The sequence below is a fragment of the Nicrophorus vespilloides genome, unplaced genomic scaffold (assembly GCF_001412225.1).
Source record: "Nicrophorus vespilloides isolate i.1.1-1 unplaced genomic scaffold, Nicve_v1.0, whole genome shotgun sequence".
NCBI lineage: Eukaryota > Metazoa > Arthropoda > Insecta > Coleoptera > Silphidae > Nicrophorus > Nicrophorus vespilloides.
Window position 1 is genome coordinate 47,875 of NW_017099104.1, and position 20,466 is coordinate 68,340.

At 32.0% G+C, this 20,466-nt stretch overlaps 3 protein-coding genes and 1 non-coding gene across 4 annotated transcripts; 2 read left to right on the plus strand and 2 right to left on the minus strand.

Annotated features, from left to right (window-relative positions):
- Positions 1-1,270: 1,270 nt before the first annotated feature.
- Positions 1,271-4,427, plus strand: LOC108564021. The gene is made up of 2 exons (XM_017922892.1): positions 1,271-2,677; positions 3,529-4,427. Exons 1-2 carry the CDS (start codon positions 1,517-1,519, stop codon positions 3,757-3,759), a joined length of 1,392 nt encoding a protein of 463 aa, XP_017778381.1. The 5' UTR covers positions 1,271-1,516; the 3' UTR covers positions 3,760-4,427.
- Positions 4,428-5,519: 1,092 nt separating this feature from the next.
- LOC108564010 lies at positions 5,520-7,592 on the plus strand. The gene is made up of 4 exons (XM_017922880.1): positions 5,520-5,597; positions 5,648-5,934; positions 5,995-7,417; positions 7,468-7,592. Exons 2-3 carry the CDS (start codon positions 5,649-5,651, stop codon positions 7,206-7,208), a joined length of 1,500 nt encoding a protein of 499 aa, XP_017778369.1. The 5' UTR covers positions 5,520-5,597; position 5,648; the 3' UTR covers positions 7,209-7,417; positions 7,468-7,592.
- Positions 7,593-9,741: 2,149 nt separating this feature from the next.
- Positions 9,742-9,813, minus strand: Trnae-uuc. The gene has a single exon. It is a non-coding gene; the product is annotated as a tRNA-Glu (tRNA).
- An 8,642-nt stretch (positions 9,814-18,455) lies between these two features.
- On the minus strand, positions 18,456-20,466 carry LOC108564011 (4-coumarate--CoA ligase 1-like). Its single transcript, XM_017922881.1, has 7 exons — positions 20,376-20,466; positions 20,115-20,322; positions 19,760-20,054; positions 19,392-19,706; positions 18,984-19,338; positions 18,767-18,932; positions 18,456-18,571 (listed from the first exon to the last, which is right to left on the minus strand). Exons 1-7 carry the CDS (start codon positions 20,454-20,456, stop codon positions 18,462-18,464), a joined length of 1,530 nt encoding a protein of 509 aa, XP_017778370.1. The 5' UTR covers positions 20,457-20,466; the 3' UTR covers positions 18,456-18,461.

Genomic DNA, 20,466 nt, shown 5'->3' on the forward strand with positions numbered 1-20,466 from the left:
AAATATATGAAGCCGTTATTTTGGAAAGTGGTATAAATCCATTTTTGGAAAAAATGAGTTTATGGTAATTATCAATTACACATTACACACAATTAACTTATTACACAACCCAATATATTGTTGTGATTTTAGCTCTTATTTATAATTGATGATTAAGCATTCCCATGGTAATCAGCCTGTGTGGTTTTGTTTACAACGTGCTCGGATAAAATTCCTTACATTTGTTGATATGAAAAAGTGTATCGATTAGGATTTTTCCGTGGAAGTGATCAGAATATTTTCAGTTATGATATTTTTACAAATCAAAAACGATCATACGTCGCTCTTATATCACAAAGAAGAGTGTTAGTTCGTTTATTGGAAATGAAAATAGAAGTGGAAATATTTCTAAATGATAAAATATCAAAAACAAAAAAAATGTTTCCAAATTATAGGGCAGTAGAAGATGTTTCAACATACACATTTCCTGGACGAATTCATAACATCCGATGAATTTCTTAAAACTATTTTCTATAGCTGATATTGTAATTTGTAGTGCTCATGTGTCAGCCACGGGTCTGATAATTGTAAATATATGTTTTTGGGGAAATAATTCATTTTTCTTGGAACATTGTTAAATGTCTACATGATGAGTCATTGCATTATTTCCGAGTACTGATGGTTGCATGAAGCTCATCAATGAAAATAATTGAATGCGTAATATTGTGTGGAATTGAAAATTTCCACGTCATTGATTTAACATTTTTTAATAACAATCTGGAATGAAGATCTCGAAGTTACCTATACAAAACTAAACTGTTGCTTCTAATTTTCAAAATAGAATTACATTGTTGTATTGAAATTTATCTATTCGTGTTGCGATTATTGCATTATATACAATTGTGTTTTATATTATTAATAGTGGAATAGATGGTAACTTTCGGGAATGTAACAGTTTAAATTTTCCAGAACGTCATTGATTTAACATTCCGCCACCACAATCTAGAATGACGATATTGAAGTTAGCCATACACAACTAAACTGTTTCCTGTCATTTTTTAAATAGAATATAAATCGAATATAAATCGCAGTATCCTACTGAAATTGATCTATTAGTGTTTTGATGACATTGTTACCTATAATTGTATTTTATATTGTTGTGGAGTTGCTGGGAAAATTTGGGAATGATGATAATTTTGTGCTGTGTGAATGCGGTTCAATATCCCCCTACCGGAGCAAAATCTAACTAAAACGGAGACTTTCCCATTCCTGCGCCACGCTCATTCATTTACTATAAAAACTTACGTGATACAAAATGGCAGGTTATAAAGTGCTCAGTTCTTAAGTTATAATCATGGATAAAGTAGTTGCAAATCTTTCTAGTACCGATAAATTTATTACTTTAAGGTGTTCTGCTTGTACTTTACACATATTCGAGTCGAGAAAGACCAGTGTTAGGAAAAGAATAGTTGCATATTGTTGTCGCACGTGAAAGGTTCAAAGTGTTCAAATAATACAAGGATACTGTGCGAGTATTATGTGTTCTACATATTCTACGAATTCCAGCAGTCAAGTATTGGACCAGAGCGTCTACCCTACGATGCAGTCCAAGAAAGAGCAACAAAATCATAACATATCCTCTTTGGTCTCGTACAATCCGTGCAAGCAGTTCACAAACGTTTACAAGACCAACGAAAAGGATTCCCCGAAAGCGATGGCGGGAAATTTGAACTCTGACTACCCGAACAACGCCAGACGTTCGGAGAATATGGAATATTTCCATAAGGATAGAATCGAGGATGTAACTTCGCAGCTTCACGACGTTGTCATGAAATTGCAAAACCTGAACAGTCCAAAGGATGTATACAAATTAGAAGTGAACGAATCGAAACCGCAAATAAATACGATCGAAGATATGGATATGCACGGACAGCAGGACGAAAACATGCTGAAGTCTGCGGCGGCAGCAGCAACCGCATGCGGAGCGGATGTTGTCGATTTTCCCAGCACCATCCTTCATCCAAATTCCAATGACAACGCGTCGAGTTACGAGGCTTCGCAATTCTTAAAAGAATTCCTTAAAAAGCCCAAAAAAAATCGCTCCCCGAAAAAATCACCGAAGCATCGGAACCTTTGGCACAAAACGAATGATCAATTTTCAAATTATGATGCGGATATTGAAATTGGGGTGGAAGCGTACACTGACGTCCCTGACTTGTATTACCATCCTAATAGATGCACTTTGGATGAGTTTATAACAATTCACGAAGAACCCTTAACCCATCCCATTGAATGCCAGCATGTGAAAAGTGATCCAATCACGTTCACCATATCACCTCCCAAAAGAATGTCCATGTCGAAGATATGCATGAAACCAGTCAAAAAGTTTTCAACTGCACAAGTCTACTGTGACAATGACTATGTAATTTTCGAAAAGGAGGATTGTTATTCTGTATCTCCTCCTAGCCGGGGGAGCTTCATAAGAAAAAGATTGCCATCAGTTACTAGCGAGGATAGCTTTGTTGTGTTTGGTGATGATGATGGTGGTGATAGTGACTGTGATGATGAGAGTGACATTGCTGATGAGGATGATACTAGCAGTGATGAAGATGATTGCAGCACTTCAGAAGATGAATCCATCCTCAGCTCTACCAATAGTGAACCTGATGCCCTCATCGTAGATTCTGGACAAAGAAAGGTTTGTATATTATTTTCAATATTTCATTTTATTAACTGTCATAACATAAAATGTTTTTATTTTCTGGTTTGATAATTTAAATGATTTTAATTCAGTGATAATAAAAAAAAAGTTTAATCACTGAACTAAAAGTGTTCTATATAAATAGCATTAATGTTTCTTAAATTTTTGTTCCAAATTATAAAAATGAAAGTGATGCAAATCACTTTCATTATTACAAAAGCTTGTACATGATACAGCAATTTATTACAACAAAGCGCAATTGTGTTGTAAAACTAGAATTGTAAGTAAATAATAAGTATTATGAATATTTTCAATTTAAATTGTCAAACAGTAGAATGTTATATAATATTGTAAATGATCAATTGATAGAGGTCAATTGATTTTTATCTAACTGTTTCATTATTCTGTGAAATAAAAATAGATCAAAGTATGTTTTTCTTATCAATCACAATATCAATTATTTATCAAAGGAAGTCGAAATATTTCTTTAAAATTTAATGTAATAAAATTAAATATATTTGGCAATGGAGTGAGGTTACAGCTTCAGAAACGACTTCATAAATCTTGTAAATGATGTACATATATATTTTCGTCTTTTACGCAATATACATATAGATATGAATAACTGAATCATTTTCAAATGGCGAGCCAACAATGAAACATGAGAAGTATAAAAATATGTGTTGTTGATTTGGTTACTTATCACAAAGTTTTGCTTACTTAAAGCAACTCATGGTCAACCCAAAAATGTTTTCATGTATAATGTGACAGCGCGGCAATTTCGAATTGGCTTTTCAAATAAACATGTTCTGTTTCTTTGATTAAATGAATTGTTTTGTTGTTTGCAGGTCCGTTTCGCTGATGAAAAGAATCTCGTCGAAGTGCACGTAATAATAGCGTGGGATTTCGCGTACAGAGCGTGCAGGAAAGGTCACTGGGAGGAATGCGTACGCGACAGAGAACGTTTCAGATTGCGAATCCTGAGGACAGGCAACAGTCTGCAAAATATTTTTGATCCTAAACACCGGGATCGCATTTACAAAGAGAGATTCTCAAACGACGTTGCGAGATTCGACTAAATCAAGAAGACTGTTCCCAGACGTTCGTCGACATCAAATGGGGAATAGAAAACGTGCATACTTTGCACATAATTCTAATTGAATTTCATATACTCTCATTAGTTTCGTACATATTCTTAATTGTTATTCTTAAAAACTGCCAGGATTTTTATTTAAATTTCGCTATCTTATATATTATGGAACCGCGAAGGCACTTTCCAAATTTATCGTGCGATTTTCGTTTTCTGCTTCCTCTTTGATACCGATACCGTCACATGAAACTAGACTTTTCGTGATATATTCTTCATGGATAATCAAGTTATTGTCTATACTTAACTGTGATAAAATTAAAATGTACATATGCGGAAATTTTTAAATTATGTGATTCAATACAAAAGCTACCATCGATATTGACGTCTGCAAACGTGTCTTAATTGTTACAATAGTTTACATTTGTCAATATTGATTTTAGTTTAGATTAGTTCGTTGTTTTCGCTGATGAACATTGTATTAGTTAATATGTATATATTATCTTTTTTTTAGAAATTACAAGACCGGGAATAATCAGGTTTTATTGTTCATTTATTTTTGTTTGGTAACGTGGTAGTCTACTAATCATAATCCCTATTTTCTTGCCGGAGATGTATCTCCCATTGGAATTAAGGTTGACTCGTATTTTTTTTAACAAACTTCCTTAACTTCATTATTTGTCAGTTTAAATTAGTAAATTTATTTCTTGGTCGTTTTCTTTTAATAAATCTAAATTGTATTTGATTCTTAAGAAATTATTAAATAAACCATATTATGTGAATTTTATTCAAATCTACATATTATTGTCACCAAAACCGCAGGATGTTATTTTGTTTCAAAGACTGTTTGACGATATAATAGTTTATTGCGGTATTTTGATTTTAAAATCTGAGATACTTGACCTTTTATAGCGACTTGGATAACGAACATTCTTGTATGGCATAATTGCATCAACATTTCGTTAATTAGGGTAATTTGCAAATTTTGAAGACTTCCACAAATATTTGTGTTTGAAATTGTCAACAAAACTGATATGAAACACTGATTGAAGTGAACACGAATATCCAAATTAGTTTTGTTGATTTTTGATTTATTACCCAATATATTTTTTTAAACAAAAACTTTTTTTCTTTTAAATCCATTCTAAACTATTTCCATATATTTTTTCTATTTATAAATGCATCCTCCAAACAAAAGTAGCTAAGTTTATTTTCGTTTGCCTTGGATTTGTATTATTGATGTTAATCCTGAATTAGATTCCTTTAGTCCTTGTATTTTAGTTCAACCATTCTCAATGTGCTGCTTCAAGTAATATGCATAAAGAACGTTTTCTGGTACATTTTCAGATGTCATGATGTGATATTTTGCTAACATATTGTAGATATTTTCTTATATTACAATTTTAAATTAAAAACGTTGCAGCAAGAGAAAATACTTATTTTTTCTCATCTTTTTAAGTGGTAAATAAATTCGGTATATTCATAACTTCAAAGATGCTCTACATCCAGACAATGCTCATAGACTGTATACAGTGGAATGTCACATAACGAGCAAAATAAATTGTAAGAAAAATAATTCGGAACGCATTTTCGTATATTACATTAGTTTATATAGGGAAAATTGTCTCACTATACGAGTAAAAATACGGAATTTGAAACGGATTATGCTCGTTAAGCGAGGTTCCACTGTGCCAGTGCTTTGAATATTTTACAGTTGGCAATGATCAAAATCATAACAATTGTAGTGATAGCAAGCAATAGCAAGTGGTAGAGTAATTTGTGAATGTGAATAATGAAAGCTTCTGACTGAATTGTTTTACAGTGATTAAAGTGAGTAATATCTTTCGAATTAACATTTAGAAATAATGATATTATTTTAGGATGATTTACTTTTGCGCTATTTCTGGTTGCACCAATAATTCTAATACTGGTGTAACGTTAAGAAATTTTCCTAGCATTACAAGTCCCGAGTTTAAGGAATGGATTAAAGCTACAAAAAACAAATCTCTAGAGAATCTCACCCCTGAGTACATCAAGAGGTCAAAGAGAGTGTGCAATATCCATTTTTCCAAGAGCTATCAACAGAAGTCTGCATTTCGAGTTCAAGAGATGCAAATACCTACAGAAAATTTGCCTTCAGATGGTCAAGATGTAGTAAGAAAGAGAAGTAATTGGAGACAAAAATCTTTTAATACTAATATTTATCTTATATATTCTTATTCTACAGAATTCCCTGACGAACAAAGTAAACCAGAAGAATTTTCCAATAAAATTGAAGGCACAAAACAGTTGGAGAACATTAACATTGAACAAAAGAAAGGTGATGTTCAAAAGGATGAAGTTGTTCACGGGCTGAAACAATTTTTAAATTTTAAAAATAATATCAAAACTGAAAATAATTATAAAACACAGAAGGTTGAAGTTCCACATCCGAAAACATATTTAGGCAAATTGTGCCCAAAGAAAGTAAAGTTAGAGGTAAATAGAATGGTTGTAAAAATACCTGAAAATGCATGGAAATCAAATGCTTGTGTTAATATAACGAATTTTGAAAACAAAACTAAGTCGATTAAAGCAGTTGATTCCCAAAAGAAACGTTTGAATGAAATGGAAAATGTTTCTGTTACATTTAAACCTGAAAATAGAAGAGAATTTAATGAGATAAAAATAATTAATGGGCAATATGACTTTGAATTAGGTCAAACGCAAGTTATTGATAATAACTCTGTCAAACCGAAATCGTATGTAAACGATGGATTAATACTTTTCAAAGTACCGAAGAAAAAGAAGGCGCCTGAAGTGAGCACAACAATGGTCGTGGATGAAACGATTGTCACAAATCAAAAAGATTTAAATTGTCGAGTAAATGAAACCAATTCTGACGAAGTAAATAAAATGAACGAGTATGTGATGAAGAAGATCCTAGTAAACAAAATGAACATGCAACATAATAAAAATGAATTAGACAAATTATATTGCAAACCGTTTGAACAAAGGCAAACGCTTAATCAAGTCCGTCTGATGAATATAGAAAAGGAAAAATTGAAACTTAAAAAACAGAGGCAGCTACAAAGACAAGTGTATTATCTGAAGAAGAGAGTAGACCAATATAAAGAACAGCTTAAAGAGTTTCAGCAATTTCAGAAGCTGGACGGTTTCGTGCAGCGCTTCTTTAAAACGCAATTGAACAATGCCGGTCACAAGAATAAAGGACAAACCTATACGTTGGAGGACAAGATGTTTGCATACAGCATTTACAGTCGCAGTCGGATTTGTTACAAGTATCTAGCGGGCATTTTCTGTCTGCCGTCTACGCCGACTATAGACAGATTTTATCGAGAGGTGCAAAACAATGCACAGTTAAATGCGATCAACGATTTGAAAAGAAACGACTATCTTTCACAAAATTGTAATACAGAAGTAGCAACTGTGCTACTCTGAACTTGTTAATTTTTTAAGTACATAAATCATAATTTATCAACGTTATGAGAAACGAAAGCAATTATATATGGATTTCTGTTGCATTTGAACGATTTCCATATTTGAAATGAGTTCAAGTTCTGCTAACATTGTTTTTGAAGGAGAATTCATAGGGATTCAACAACTAGTTGAACAAGATATTTACAAAAATAATGGAGATATCATCAGTGGTAAGACTAGATACATTTTTTAATTTTTTTTTATAATAAATCATTTATAGGTCCAGATGAATCAAACCATGGTACAAATGAAAGCTCGAATTCTCTCTGAAGTGAATTAATTTAATAATTCAACATTGAATTTGAGTTTTGAGTTGCATTTCATATGAAAAAAAATACATCTTGAGTACAGATAGAATTTTTCAATTTATTGTATGTAACTAAATTGTTTTTTTACTTACTTTTTATTTTGTGAAGTTTATTTTATTTTATTATCAATATATTTTATAACTTTCAAAATATTTCCTTTCTAATATATTTATTTGTTATTGAACCGTTGCTGTATGCCAATCCTACGTACTATTTACAAATGTTTTTGCAATTCTAAAATTTGGTTTGCAACGCTTCAGACTGTTTGTGGTTTCACTGTTGTCGAGTAGGCCAATAGCCAGAACATTAGTATGTGACTCCAGTCTATCTTGGTATCTACTACTAAATGTTGGTATTGTATCCTCGACCATATCTATATGAAGATCTTTGCCTATTTGTTTATTCTGGACGAACTACGGAACCCTAATGATATTTCTTAGACATTTTGATTGGAACCTTTGTATAATTTGTATGTTCGATTTACTGGCCGCACCCCACACATGGATACCATACATCCATACTGGTTTCAGTATTACTTTGTATATAAGTAATTTATTTTCCACTGATAATTCTGATAATTCCGAAAGGTAAAGCAGTGGTTCTAAAACACTTCCCTGCGGCACCCCTGATTTTATTGGATATAAATCGGTATATTCGTCTTCTATTTTTACCTGAAACATTCTATTATCGAGGTATGATTTTATTCTTTTCAAATAATGATATGGCAGGTTCTTCTTTATTTTTTATAGTAGTCCGGGATGCCAAACTTTGTCAAAATCTGTATCTTTTACTTTCCTTATCTTGGTAGATGGTATTTACTATTCTGTTTACTTGCTCTATTGTGCCGTGTTTGCAACGAAAGCCAAACTGATGGTCTGGTAACAGCTTATTTGACGCTATAATAGGTTGCAATCGGTTAGCAAGAAGTTTTTCGAAAATGTTTGATAATATCGGTAGAAGACTTATGGGTCTGTATGACTTGATGTCTTCGGCAGGTTTTCCAGGTTTAGCTATTATTATAATTTGTGCGACTTTCCACTGCGCTGGAAAGTAACCTGTACGTAGTATAGTATTAAATATTTGAGTGATCAAAACAATTCCCTTCAATAGGAGTTCTTTCAACAGTTTTCCCCTTATTAAGTCATAGCCTGGCGTCTTCTTTGTCTTTATTTGACTCTCAATATATGTTTCCACAGGCTCATCGAGATCATCTTTTGTTTTTAGTGGTCTGTTCAGTAATATCTTGTCCGTTACTAAAACTTTATATGATTTCCAGTCGGTATCTTTGTTATACAGTGATGGTGGTTTTGTAATTTTCGCCACTCTTGAGCATAATGATATAATTATTGGGGAGGTGGTCTGACGAGAGATCCAGGCATTGCTCGATTTTGGTATAGTTTTTAGATATCCCTTTCATAATACAGAAGTCAAGAACACCTGGAATTTTTCTTCTGTCTTTGGGTCAGTACGTGGGTTCACATTTGTAAAGATCACAAATTTCTGCTATAGACAACTTCGGCACCTTTTTCTACTAGGAAGACATATTTTAGAAATAACGGTCACCTTGGGAAAAAGAATGAATCTTGCGTATACCAAGTTGCTGGCACAAGATTTAAAAGAAGCTGTTTTTTTTTCTATTCAACTATTTAATTTATTAATGAATATTTATAGTTATATATTTTCTAAGTTTCACAATGTAACATTGAATTGTTTTAGAATTTTTTTGGAAATTTCTACATCAATTTGCAATAGATTTCGTGTCTTTGGATGCAAGTTAATGGATTATTGCCAACTATCCGTTGGTGAATTATGCACCAGAGAAAGCTTACATCTCATTTTCGTGACAATAGTCGAAAACGCCTCTTCCAGATATCAATTGTTCCAACCGCTGATTGCCTTGTCTTGTTCTGTGCATTAACAATTCAAAGCCCATGGTTCGTTTGACGAATTATGCAATGACGCTATCATTAAATTTCTAAATATTTAATCACTAATTCCCATTTTTAGTTTCATTAATCAATTTACCGTCCCTATTTACGGCGTTATGAAACAATGCATATGAATATTTATTATCTTTTTCATTAAATTTGAAGAATATGAAATAGTTTATATATATGTAGGAACTAAAAGAAATAACGTGACTAATTTTGATTTTAAAACATTCTTACATATTTTGGTCAAAAATATTCCGATACCGGGAATCGAACCCGAGCCTCCTGGGTGAAAGCCAGGTATCCTAGCCACTAGACCATATCGGATATATAATATAAAATAGTAGATATAAGTATAAAGAAGTATATACTCGGAAGAAACATGCGCCGTTTAAATGTACTTGGCAAGTAAGAAGTTGTAAATACAATAGAATACTACTTAACGATATAATAGTGACAGTATTGATAACATTAGTAATTGTGTTTTTTATTTCTATAAATGTATAAATTTGTATTAAGAAATAATCTAACATTGATTTTAACATTTTTGTTGACTTATGCGATTTATACCTCATACTCGAATGATATTTTGTAAACATGATTACATTTAATCAAAGTTTAACAGTTTAATTTGTTTTTCCACCGAACAAAATTAACCTTGCCAATCGTTTAGTAATCATTTCATTAAATGTTTGCTGGTGAAATATTTAGTCGTAATACTTCTAGAAAAACACATCTCGAGTAAGCGAAATCAGCTGAGACTTAATGTTACCTAGCTGTATTGAAAAGAAAGTTACAAATATACAGATATAAATCAATTTCAAAGGTCAGTGAACAATCCTATATAAGATTTAATTTAAAGAAAATATGAACTAGAATTTGAACTTTTCAAATACTACCAAATTTATAGCTATTCCTCGCAGATTCACTATAGAAAAAAAAATTACACAAAATTATTGTGATCGTTTTTTCCTTTTGCACAGTTAAGGCTCTCGATTAGTACGGTTAATCGGTTCCACCAATATTACTCGCACTATACGAAGTACTGATTTATTACTACTATATTTACATGATTCTGTGGCTTATGCAGACTTTAATGACATCAAGTTTATGCAATTCGTGTTGAAAAAAATCATTGTTTTTTTGTGTGTGTGTAATCGCTGTGGGTGGTTCCATCAAACTCGACCCAATTACCCATTACCACGACGAACCGTAATGAATAGTTCGCTCATTTTCAACAAAAGCCGCCCGTTCGTTTGTCCTTTGTTCTCCGAAAAATAATAGCTTTCTATTTTTATTTTGTTTACCTATCTCAGTTTTCGTTACGTACAATTCATCATCTAAGCAATCATCATCAAAACAATATTGAAACTAATTTTGTCCAATTGTCCAATGTCGCAAAGCGTAAAATCTACATATGCGACTTTATTGATATTAGTATTTAGCGATTCAAAGAATAGAGTGAAGAGAAAAAAGAAACCTATACGAATGCTACAAAGTATTTGAAATATTCAACAGGATACGAAAATAAATGCAAATCCTGTTATCGAAGATTATATAAATAAAAATTATATAAAAATATTCTCCAATGAATATTTATAATATTTTGTTTCTAATTTTCCTTGAATACATTTCATTGTTCGAAATGCAGATTTCAAAGAACTCTGTTAATTTTATTCAAATAGTTGCATCTTCTAATCGTAGTCTTTGATCGCAACTTCTAATTTTGCAAAAACAACAATAGATAAAATCATTTTAATGCGATTCATGCATTTTAAACGAGTGCAATGAATATTAATTCAGGTGTTAATATGCCATTATAAAAATAGATAGATCATATTATTTGTAGGAAAAATGAAAACTGACCTCAAAAGAAAATTAATGGCGCCATAACAAAAAGGTAATGCTTCTTTTATGACAATTTGTATAGTAAATCATTATATCATTATTATAGTAGTTATTAATTATTGATAATTGTATTATATAATAATACCTTGCTTAGCGCTCCCTCGATTAACGCTGATTTGCTAGAACGCGGTTTGTTGGAAATCTTCAAAAAGATCAAAATTTACCCGGATTCAAATTATCGCAGCATTTCATAGATTCCAGAATCTATGCTTGTTTGAGATGTAGATGAGTAGGATATTAAAAACTTAAACAACGACTATCAAGAACTAAAGGAACAAGGAATTGAAATACGCGATTCTGAAGACGATTAACCAAAAGAACTTGCTATAGATTTTCTTAGAAAATATTTAGAAACGATAATCCAAATTGTTGATCAAATCGTAGCAAATGATACAAAATTTTGACAGGACTGCAAAAGTAAGAAGAGGAGTTTTGGGTGCGATCACCTGCTACAAATGATTCCATGCGATTTTATCACAAAAATAAACTTAATATTTCTGTGTGTAAATGTTAGTATTATGTAAAACATATATTATAATGCAAATTTCTATAAAAACAATTTAAAATTAAAGTAAAATTTGATTATTTTTGGTCGCGTGTCTCCGTTTCCCTATTTGCGAGAACTTACAGTAATGTAAAGCATATATTCATCAAATAAATATGTTATTGTCAATACGCTCACCCTGTATAGAGGAAAAACTAAATGATGATTGTTAGTTAAATATAAATATATAAATGGAAATTTAATTGGCGGCACGAATCGTCGATTTCGAACGGTAGGAAACGCATTTAGCGGCGATCCTCCTCCGCCATCATCAGTTTCGTATAATATAATATGCAATTACCTTTTATAGGATTTCCTTTGTGGCTCTGCGGCTGCAAATGGAACAGCAAAAATTATAATTAATATCGTGCCATATCCGACAAACTAATTGCGAATACATGCGGCTAGATTCCATCACCTGCACGTTTCGTCATCCGCCGAAATTACATGCGAAATTTTGCATTCAATTAATAATGAAACCGACAATATACGCGGTGTTCTATTATTATATTATTATGCGTTTGTTTCAGTTGGCAAAATTGCCTGTCCGCAGTTACCGCAACGATTGTCACAATATTTTTATTGTTGTTCTAGGTTATGGTTTTATCGTGCTGCACTGCATAGTGGAGAGTGCAATTAACTAAAATTGCAGAAACAACATCAAATGGAAACTATAATAATTTGATCTATTTTAACAAAGCTACGTGAATTAAAGTATAAAAAATATTTTTCTGCATTTCTTCAGCAACATAAGTTAATTTCATGTAACCTTGTATGTATGATTCTACAAATAAAATTTTAAATTTCATTGTTTCTTTATCATTTATTAACATTCGTTTATTAAAACAACTTATCTAACATAACCTGACTTATCCTAACCTAAATGTTGTCGTGGACGACCAATTAATACGTATTGTTGTTAGGATCACCACTTTCCTTTTAATTATTACAAATCATATTTCACGGATACTTGTACGTGATTAATTAGAATAACTTGTGTAGTTTCGTCAATTTTATCAAAATTTATCATCTTTCTTTCGCCCTTAATTATTTGGCTAGGATCATAAAACTTAGTTAAAAAATTCATTAGTCTTAGTTAGAGAGTCCAACGAAGAAGATAGTCCTAGTTGGAGTGTTGAAGTGAAGTGAAGGGAACCCTTGCTTCGTAATTATTAACTTAAGAAGAGAAATAATCCATCCATTCAAGTTAATAATCCATGAGATCAACTATTCTATAGTTGACTTCTCAATAAAACTCTGATGTGTATAATAAAACTAATTAAGAATATTGCATTTAATATTCATAAACCTCTCTGAGACTTCAGAACAACATAAATACTTTGATTCTATGGTGTCCAGAGATTTATTTTTTTAATATTTTTCCGTTTATTGAAGACAAACTAAACTAAACGTAAATTTACCATATGTAGATATATATATTTATATATTGGAGCTCGATAGACTAGAACCAGAGTATTTATAACCGTGCATTTGGTAAGGCCAAGGTTACGTAATGATTCTAAGGAGGGGTGTTACGCGTTAAGCCGTGAAATTAATATTTATTTATTTATGGAACGTTCGTTAAAAACCAGAAGCCGAACCGCAATTTGCTTTAGAACTAACAAAAAAAAAACGAACAACAAACCTTGTAAAACTTTTGTGATTCATCGAGTTCTTGTGAAAAGTAGGTCTCTCGAATCAAATATAAATGATTGTCAACAAACAATTGAAAAAAAAACAACAATAAAATTTAACCATTTGTTTTTTTGTTGTTGCATAGAAATAGATAAATATTTAATTGTTAAAATGATGTTATAATATTGCGATTCGTTAATTGCCGCATTGAGTCTGGTTCATATATTTAATTGCGGCTGTTAAATATTGACGGAGGTTGCGTATTAATATTTATAGCGGAAGTCAATTATAGATATAATTAAGATAGACATCTCGGAGCGAGATGAAGGCTTTAAGTATAATTAGTATATAGATTCGTTATGTAAATGAATTACAAAATGACAAACTTATTATTTTTAACATCTTGCGTATATTTCCAACATGAGCATGACTCAAAGCTGCACATATATATAGAGAGAAAATCAGTTAAGAAAAAAAAAGAGATATAAATGGGATAGTGTAGACTGGGCGTCGTTTCGGTGCATTTAATTGAATTACATAATTCGTTTCACGTATCTCGCGTTTAGGTGAAACATATTTAATTCGGTTCATTAGCATATATCCGTGTAGCCACGAATTCGAATGAATTCGACGACGAAAAAAAATATAAAATAAAAATAGAACAGAACAGAACAGAGACACAACAGCTTCGGCCTTTTGGAACATTTTATTTTAAAGGTTAAAGTGACTAACGAGTGTTACGTCAATGCTGTTGTATGTTGTTCATTGAGAATCCGAGCGCACCAATTTCACTTGAATATTACATTATTTATAATGCAATTATGAAGTAACTCGCTCATCTTCTATTCATGACTCTCCATACAATATTCTGACTGATGCACGACGATTAATAATTTTGAAATAAACGTTATGGAATAGTAAATTATTCCGTGGACTACGAATGTTGCTAAATTATGTTGTAATCTATGGAGCTAAGAATATTGTAAAGGACAAATGTGCTTTACAAATCTTGCCAAAATCTGTAGTTCTATATGCAGCTGCAAATGTTGCAAAAGTCTGCCATGGTCTCTGGTATTAAAAGTGTTTTAAATGACTGTGATCTATGAATGTGGCTAAATACTACCGTGGTCTAGAAATGTTGCTAAATTCTGTTAAGGTCTATGGTGTAAAAATGTTATAAAAAACTACCGTGGTCTACAAATATTGTCAAAGTCAGTACATTCTACAAATGTTCTAGAAATCTGCCTCGGTCTATGGTACTACGAATGTTTCAAAATACTACCGTGGTCTACAAATATTTCTAAAGTCTGCCGTTGTTTTTGCTGGTACAAATGTTAAAAAATTATATAGACCACTATTATTAAAAACGTTGCAAGCGATTGCGATCTATAAATGTTTACAGTAAACTAAGAATGTTGATAAAGTCTGCCGTTATCTATGGCACTAATAATGTTGCAAAAGACTGCAATATTCTAGAAATTATACTATATTCATTTGATCATAGGCCACGATCTAATGTTGAAAAAGTCTACAGTGTTCTACAAATGTTGTAAAATCTGCCGTAGTCTATAGTGCCAAAAATGTTGCCAAAAAACTATCATAGTCTACAAATTTTGCAACAGACTACAGTAATCTAGGAATGTTCCTAAAGTATACCGTGGTCTATGGCGCTAAGAATGTTTCAAAAGTCTACGGTGAACCACAAATGTAGCTAAAGTCTGTCGTAGACTATTGTACCAAGAATGTTGCAAACGTCTACCATAGTTTAGAAATGTTGCTATATTCAGCCGTGGTATATGGTTCTAAGAATGTTTTAACCGATTACAGTAATCTAGGAATGTAGCTAATGTCTGACGTAGTCTATGATGTTAAGAATGTTGCAAAAGACTTAATCTAGAATTGGTGCTCTATTCTTCCGTCGTCTATGGTGTAAAACTGTTGCAACAGTTTACAGTAAAGTAGGCTAAAGTCTGACGTAGTTTATGGTGCTATGAATGTTGCAAAAAGTCTCCGGTGATCTATAAATGTTGCTACAGCCTGCTGTTGGCTATGATGTTAAGAATTTTGCAAAAAAACTATCATAGTCTACAAATATTGCTATATTCTGCCGTGGTCTATGGTTTTACTGTTTTAACCGATTACAGTAATCTAGAAATGTAGCTAATGTCTGACGTAGTCTATGATGTTAAGAATGTTGCAAAAGAATTAATCTAGAGTTGGTGCTCTATTCTGCCGTCATTTATGGTGCAAAACTGTTGCAACAGTTTACAGTAAAGTAGGAATGTTGCTAAAGTCTGACGTAGTTTATGGTGCTACGAATGTTGCAAAAAGTCTCCGGTGATCTATAAATGTTGCTACAGCCTGCTGTTGGCTATGATGTTAAGAATTTTGCAAAAGTCTATGGTGGTTTACAAATGTTGATAAGGTCTGTCGTGGACTATCATAACAGTCGTTAACTGGTGGTCCGCGAGATAATTTTAGTGGTTCGCACAGTAATTTGAATATATTTCCAATTTTTGTTTTTGTTATATTCTGATTCAACTTTTTATTCGACTTCATATTTAGAAACTTATTTTCAAAGCAAAAAATTCATGGTAGTGGTAAGCGGGAATCAATATTTTGAGTTTGGTGGTCCGTGAGGTCAAACAGGTTGGGGGTTGGGGACCACTGGTTGATGTTTCTAAAAATGTTGCAAAAGTCTATGGTGGTTTGCGAATGTTGCTAAAATTGGTCTATGATGTTAAGAATGTTGCAACAGACTACAGTAATCTAAAATTTTTGCTAAAGTCTGCCTTAATCAACGGTACTAAGGATGTTGCAAATGTCTATAGTGCTAAGAATGTTGACCTAGGATTATGGTGCTAAGATTGTTGTAAAAAAAAACTACCATAGTCTAATAATGTTTTTAAAATTTGCAGTAGTCTACGAATAATGCTAAAATTTGCCGTTGCATTTTGTACTAAAACTAATCTTAATAACTATAAAAATTAACTTATCCAGTACAATATCCTAACCAAATTTGTAACTTAAAAACAAAACTTTCTATCTTAAGCTATAATCACAATTGTTAAACAAATATATAAAATGCACATTTCTTTAAGAAATTATATAACTCTCGGCATCGGCAAACTTCTTATGTTTGTGTACTATTATTAAATATGTTTTTTCGTTCTACATCTGCTTATTACTATATTTTATTAAAGGTACTTTTTTTTGTTTATATCCATTTGCCTTTCAAACATTTCCAGATTAAATTAAAAAAAGAGAACAATGAGCAAACACTGTTGATTTTCACGGCTAATAAACACATTGCGGTGAGTAAAATTCCGCAGTTTTTTTTTACACGATTAAGTGGTCAATTGAAATAAACATACAGAAAAAATGGAATTCATCATAACAATTTTGTTCCAAGAAAATGCCGCGTGTTATTCGAAAAAAAAAAAACGTTGGTCCAAAATTAATAAGACATATTTAGTCAAAATTGTACCGTTTCGTATGCAATAACATCCTCGATAATATGAATTTCGCCTAAAGGAAGCAATAAATTATATGAATTTTGCTATTTCTTCTTTACTTTTTTTTTCTGTGCTCAATCGCCAATTTATCGATATAACGGTATTTGTTTTCAAAATATTATCGTGCGGCTTTGATTTGATCGTCAGGTGCTAAAGTTGAAAATACCGTTTTTATGTGTTTTTTTTATGGATTTGTTATAGAAGAAAGATTTTAAAATTTTAATACCTAATAAGAAATAGTATTTTGTGAATTAATAAATATTGAAATTATTTTAAAATTTTCTGTGAATCTGTGTTTTTACAATCGTTTGCTTCTTTGTACAATTTTTTTAGTTGGCTGTCGTCTTGTATTAATATTAGGTCGTTAAGTATGAAACGTCCGATTTTGAACTGAAAGTTTGGTTTATTATATCTCGAACAAGAAGAAGTATAATTTACTAAAGTACTAGTGCGTAAGGTATTTGAGGACAGATATATGTTCGCCAAAACATTAACAAATATTATAAAAGACACTATATTTCTTTGTAAAATCATTCAATAAAACCACCGTCAGCATTAACAACTGCCTCTATCTATGATGTAAATAGTCGACAAGCTTGAATTACATGATTTTGATTTAAAATAGACAGTACTCTGACTATAGCAGCTTTTAAGGGATCTTAAGTTTTATGTGGGTATTCATTGACTTCTCACCGACGCGCTGCACATCTAGAATCCAAGGGATTGAGAGTTAAGAGTTCTTTTGCAAGTGACCATATTGATTTTCTGGAATCATAACCTATGGTTTGTTGCAATGATTCTCAAAGTGAGGGTCGCGAAAAGTATTTGGGGTGTAGCAGAAAAATTGATGATAGATCAATCCGGGATGTTTTTCTACACATGCCCATTCTTTGGGAGGGAATTGTTCTCGTTCTATTAAAGCGTTTAAAATATTTTTTTACGCTTGAGCACTTCTGATATGTTGCCATCTTTGTTCTCCAACTTCTTAAAGACTTTATAAACGAATGATGTAGAGTCTTCAGAAACCACGATATTTCCATGATCAGTTTTTAAAGCAACAATTACAGCATGTGTTTTCATTTCATTAGTCATTCTGAAAAATATAATGTATTAGAATATAGTACTACCAAGAAAAAGTATGCCATTAAATACCTAACATACTCTGTATGTGCCTAAATATGTTTGGAAATGCTGTAGCTCTGTTATTTTCAGATTGAAATATAAAATAACTATTAAACTAAACCAGAATATAAATCTAGATACGTGGAACCATTATAACCCAATAATTAATTAACTAATTAGAAAATGCATTCTAAAAAAATATTATTTAATTTTATAAGCGAAAAGAATATTTACCATTTGTTTGCATTTTATTATATCATTTCGCGAAGTTGCTTCCTCAGTAACTTCCCTGTAGAACTTTTGGGTAGTTTGTCGATGAACCTTACACCGCCGTGCAGATGTTTTTGAACGGAGATACGTTCTGAACATAATAAAATAAAGAATCAATCAAAAATATACATTTGTACAATATGTTTTTTTGCATACATTTTGATACATGATTTTATATTAAAAAAGTTTCGATTTCGATTTACACGTTATTATATCAATATACCGTATAAATCTGGGGATAGGTGTATTTCAGAATTGATATATAGAGAGGTATATAGTATCTTACCTGCAACATAATCTATAACATTTTGTTCGGATAGCTTAGAGTTTTTCACTTTGACAACGAATGCCATTGGTAGTTCGCCAGCTCTTTGATCTGGTACCCCAACAACTCCGGCATCTACTATCACGTTGTGAGACCTAAGAACATCCTCCAATTCTACAGGAGAAACCTTCACAGTTTTCTTTAGTTTGAAGTTAATCTTACGCGAACTAACTCATACCTGAAAGCTTTTGTATTTGATCAAATCTTTCAATCTGTCAATAATGAAGAAGTAACCTTCTTCATCAAAATAACCGATGTCGCCGGTATGCAAGAAACCTCGTTCGTCTATAGTGGCTCGAGTTGCTTCGGCATTTCCTAAATACTCTTTCATAACCAGATCGCCCTTTACGCAAATTTCGCCTGGCTCATTTGCGCCTAAGGTATTTTTCGTTTGAGAATCAATCACTGCGATTTCTACATCAGACAGTGGCGTACCGATGCTTCCTGGTTTGCATTTTTTCCCTAGAACGCAGGCAATTGCAATGCCGCTAACCTCTGTCATTCCATACACTTGTCGCACCGCACAGTTGAATCTAAATATAAGAATATTTATAAAAATTATATCCAATGCATAACAATAACGTACTTTTTCTCCAAAATAGTTTGAATTTCATAACCAAGAGCAGCACCAGCGCAAATGATGTCTTTAACAGACTTTAAATTATATTTATCAACAATGGGATGTTTGGCAAGGAAGTCGCCAATCGATGGAACAATTAACAAAAAAGACAACTTATATTCTTCTATAATCTCACAAAACGGAACAGGTTCAAATTTCGGAAGAAGAACAATCTTAGCACGATAATTAAAAATTGTTATTGTTTGCAATAACCCTAAAAAGTGATAGAAGGGCATCAATCCTATAACAACGGTATCAGACGAATACGAAATAAATGGATACCTAAAACGAAATACATCAGTAATAACAGATTTTATATATTTGTAAACAAATACTTCAAATGGTTCATTGTAAATTTCAAGTTTCCTTGTGTTATAACCACTGCTTTTGGTTGTCCCGTTGTACCAGAAGAATTCAGAATTGCTGCCGTCTTTCTATCGCAATCCGAAAACTTTTCAATTGATTCCAAAATTGCATCACCATTTATAATATCCAAATAGTTATCATCGAAATTTATTATATCCTTGAGGTAATCCGTATAGCTCTGCAGTTCTATTATTTTCCTGATATTGTTGTTCGAAGTGAAAATAACTTTAGGTTTGCTATTTCTATAAGCAAACTTCAATTCAGCTAAAATAAAGAAAACAATAACATTAATTATAGGAAATTAATTAAATATATCTTCTTTACATATAAGATAACTAGAACTCGTCGGATGAACGATGGCGCTTAGATAGAAGCACGCAAAGATTGGTACAAAATACTCTAAGCGGTTATCGCTCACAATTCCCACGACGTCTCCTTCCTTGATACCCATATCTTTCAACTTACGAGCAGTTTTCAAACTCGCGACGAACAATTCTCTGTAGGAAATTCTTTCGTTGTTAACTTTATTGATCTGAAAACAAAATCTATAATTGTATACCAAGTTTGCTAGTCGCCTATATTTACCATTGCTATCGTTTTAGCGTCAATTGCTTTCAAGTTTTGGTAGAAAATTTCTCCCAGATTCTGAGAAACAAACGACTCCATCTTAATGGGA

Coding starts and splice junctions, on each gene's coding strand:
- LOC108564021 (XM_017922892.1), top strand. CDS start 1,517: ATGTGTTCTACATATTCTACGAATTCCAGCAGTCAAGTATTGGACCAG. Junction 2,678..3,528: donor TAGATTCTGGACAAAGAAAG/GTTTGTATATTA, acceptor TGTTGTTTGCAG/GTCCGTTTCGCTGATGAAAA.
- LOC108564010 (XM_017922880.1), top strand. CDS start 5,649: ATGATTTACTTTTGCGCTATTTCTGGTTGCACCAATAATTCTAATACT. Junction 5,935..5,994: donor AGATGTAGTAAGAAAGAGAA/GTAATTGGAGAC, acceptor CTTATTCTACAG/AATTCCCTGACGAACAAAGT.
- LOC108564011 (XM_017922881.1), bottom strand. CDS start 20,456: ATGGAGTCGTTTGTTTCTCAGAATCTGGGAGAAATTTTCTACCAAAAC. Junction 20,323..20,375: donor ACGCTAAAACGATAGCAATG/GTAAATATAGGC, acceptor TTTTGTTTTCAG/ATCAATAAAGTTAACAACGA. Junction 20,055..20,114: donor GAGTTCTAGTTATCTTATAT/GTAAAGAAGATA, acceptor TCTTTATTTTAG/CTGAATTGAAGTTTGCTTAT.